We start from the raw sequence: 1,924 nt of genomic DNA on the forward strand, positions 1-1,924 counted from the left end.
TGCCTATCTTTTCAGAGTTTGGAAGACGTATAATTTCTTTTGTGCAGGGATGCCAAGACACTTGTCAGCCCACAGTGGAAAAGGGTTAGTGATTACTTCATTTTTCTGTGTGTGTTCTTAAACTATTACCACAGTGGTTGAAATCCCCAGAGGAGAGGTTACTTTAATACAGAAACAGTGGTGGCAAATTCCATCTTTATACTGATTGATAACTGTCACTGCTTTTTTGTTTCAGGTTCTCCTCGATGAACTTTTGTCCACTAAATACTGGGTATCCACGCATGTCTCAGACCACAGTGGATTTCATTACCGCCAGTTCTTACTCAAGTCCTTGCTTGGCAGAACAGTGACTGACAATAATGTACTGGTACAAAATCAAATGGTAAATGAGCAAAACCCTAGCCTTCAAAAGGAGGAGGAGGAGGGTGCAGGGGCAGAAGCTGCCTGTGCAGAGGAGCAGAGCGTGGATCTCCCCCGCCGTTTAGAGGAAGAGTTAGAGCTCTGCACTGAACTGATTGATACTTATCCAGGGCATGAAACCTTGTGGTGTCATAGGTAAGAGGAGTTGGTCAAAAGACTGTCCTTCTGATTTGTGGATTGTTCTTTGCCTGATGTTTCCAGACAAATGGTTATTCTGATTTTAAAAAGTACCACTCAATAAAAGATTTCTAAACTACTATGTCTTAAGCCTTTGGAAAACATTCAAGAGCATAATCAGAGCTATTGAATGGAAAATTTGATTTGGCTTAAGTATCTTGTTGATGTAAGCTCCACTTGTCCCCATAGTTTGTGCAAGAGACACAAGATGCTGTTAATCAGCCTCCTAACACTTAAAATGTTTGAAGGGCAAAAGATGAGCAAAAGATACGCAGAAGGTGGATCAGCTGCAGAAAACCTCTACTTTGCCAGCTGGGTGTGTGTGCCTGACTAGGTAACAGCAGATTTGCCAAAGTGACACTGAGCCCTTTTTTGTAGAGTGTGAGCAGCTGACAGCAGATTTTGGCTGTTTGTGGGGGAATCTGGTGGGATGGCAAGTGAACTGAAGCAGTTCAGCAACAACAGCAGATTATTTTCAGTGCATGACATTTTTTTCTTTTCTTTTCTTTTTTTTTCCTTCCTTCCTTTTCCTCTGAAGAAGGTGTGTGTTCTACCTTCAGCACCACCTAAGCAACAAAATTCCTCTTCTGAGTGCAGTGGTATCATCTGTGGACAGCAGTGATGAAACTCTGAGTAATTCCCACCACAGTCCAGCGACAAGTCACATGGCACAAGCTATGGATGTAGATGGTTTGAATGAATCCAGCAGCAAACAAGGTTATACCCAAGAAACAAAACGCCTGAAGCGTGCTCCTGTGCAGGACTCTCTTGGTCCAGAAGTGGAATATCGGTTCATTGATAAAGTATTATCAACTTGTAGGGATGCGGACCAAGCCAGGTTTGCTACTGCTTATAGGAAATGGCTAGTTACTTTTTTAAGTCAGTGAAGGAAGTGTTTAAAGCATTCAGGGTTCTTTTAGTGCAATATTCTCTTTTCAGACACAAATGCATGTCTTGGTTGCAAGTGTAAGCTAACCATGTGTTTCTCACTCTTTTAATGGTAAGTCCTAAAGTTCATAGTCAGAGTAGAAGTCTGTCACTATTTATTAAAGAACTGGCATACCTTTTTATTAAGCAAATGCAGTTCATTCTTGAATCTTTTTAAGAAATTAGTCTGTGTCATCTTCCTACCATGCCATTTTCTTATTTTTTTAACTTCTACATTAAGCTGGACTCTGAATCATTTGGCTTTAAAAAAAAAAAGTCTGAAATGCTTTTGAAACAGAGTGTCTCAAAAAAGAATAGGAGGATTTATCAGTATCAGCTAAACCTGTTTCCACGTTGTTCATCTTTCCTGAAGTGGCATCTTGCTAATACATTATTGGAT

General features: G+C 40.4%; 1 protein-coding gene across 1 annotated transcript; it reads left to right on the top strand.

Moving 5' to 3' along the window:
- Nucleotides 1-235: 235 nt before the first annotated feature.
- Nucleotides 236-1,609, top strand: PTAR1 (protein prenyltransferase alpha subunit repeat containing 1; the record flags this gene model as incomplete). Its single annotated transcript, XM_009701051.1, has 2 exons — nucleotides 236-555; nucleotides 1,136-1,609. Coding segments are annotated over 2 exons (669 nt in total), but the record flags the coding sequence as incomplete, so codon positions are not given.
- Between the last annotated feature and the right edge of the window lie 315 nt (nucleotides 1,610-1,924).

This window comes from Cariama cristata, unplaced genomic scaffold (assembly GCF_000690535.1).
Source record: "Cariama cristata isolate BGI_N322 unplaced genomic scaffold, ASM69053v1 scaffold44365, whole genome shotgun sequence".
Taxonomy (NCBI): domain Eukaryota; kingdom Metazoa; phylum Chordata; class Aves; order Cariamiformes; family Cariamidae; genus Cariama; species Cariama cristata.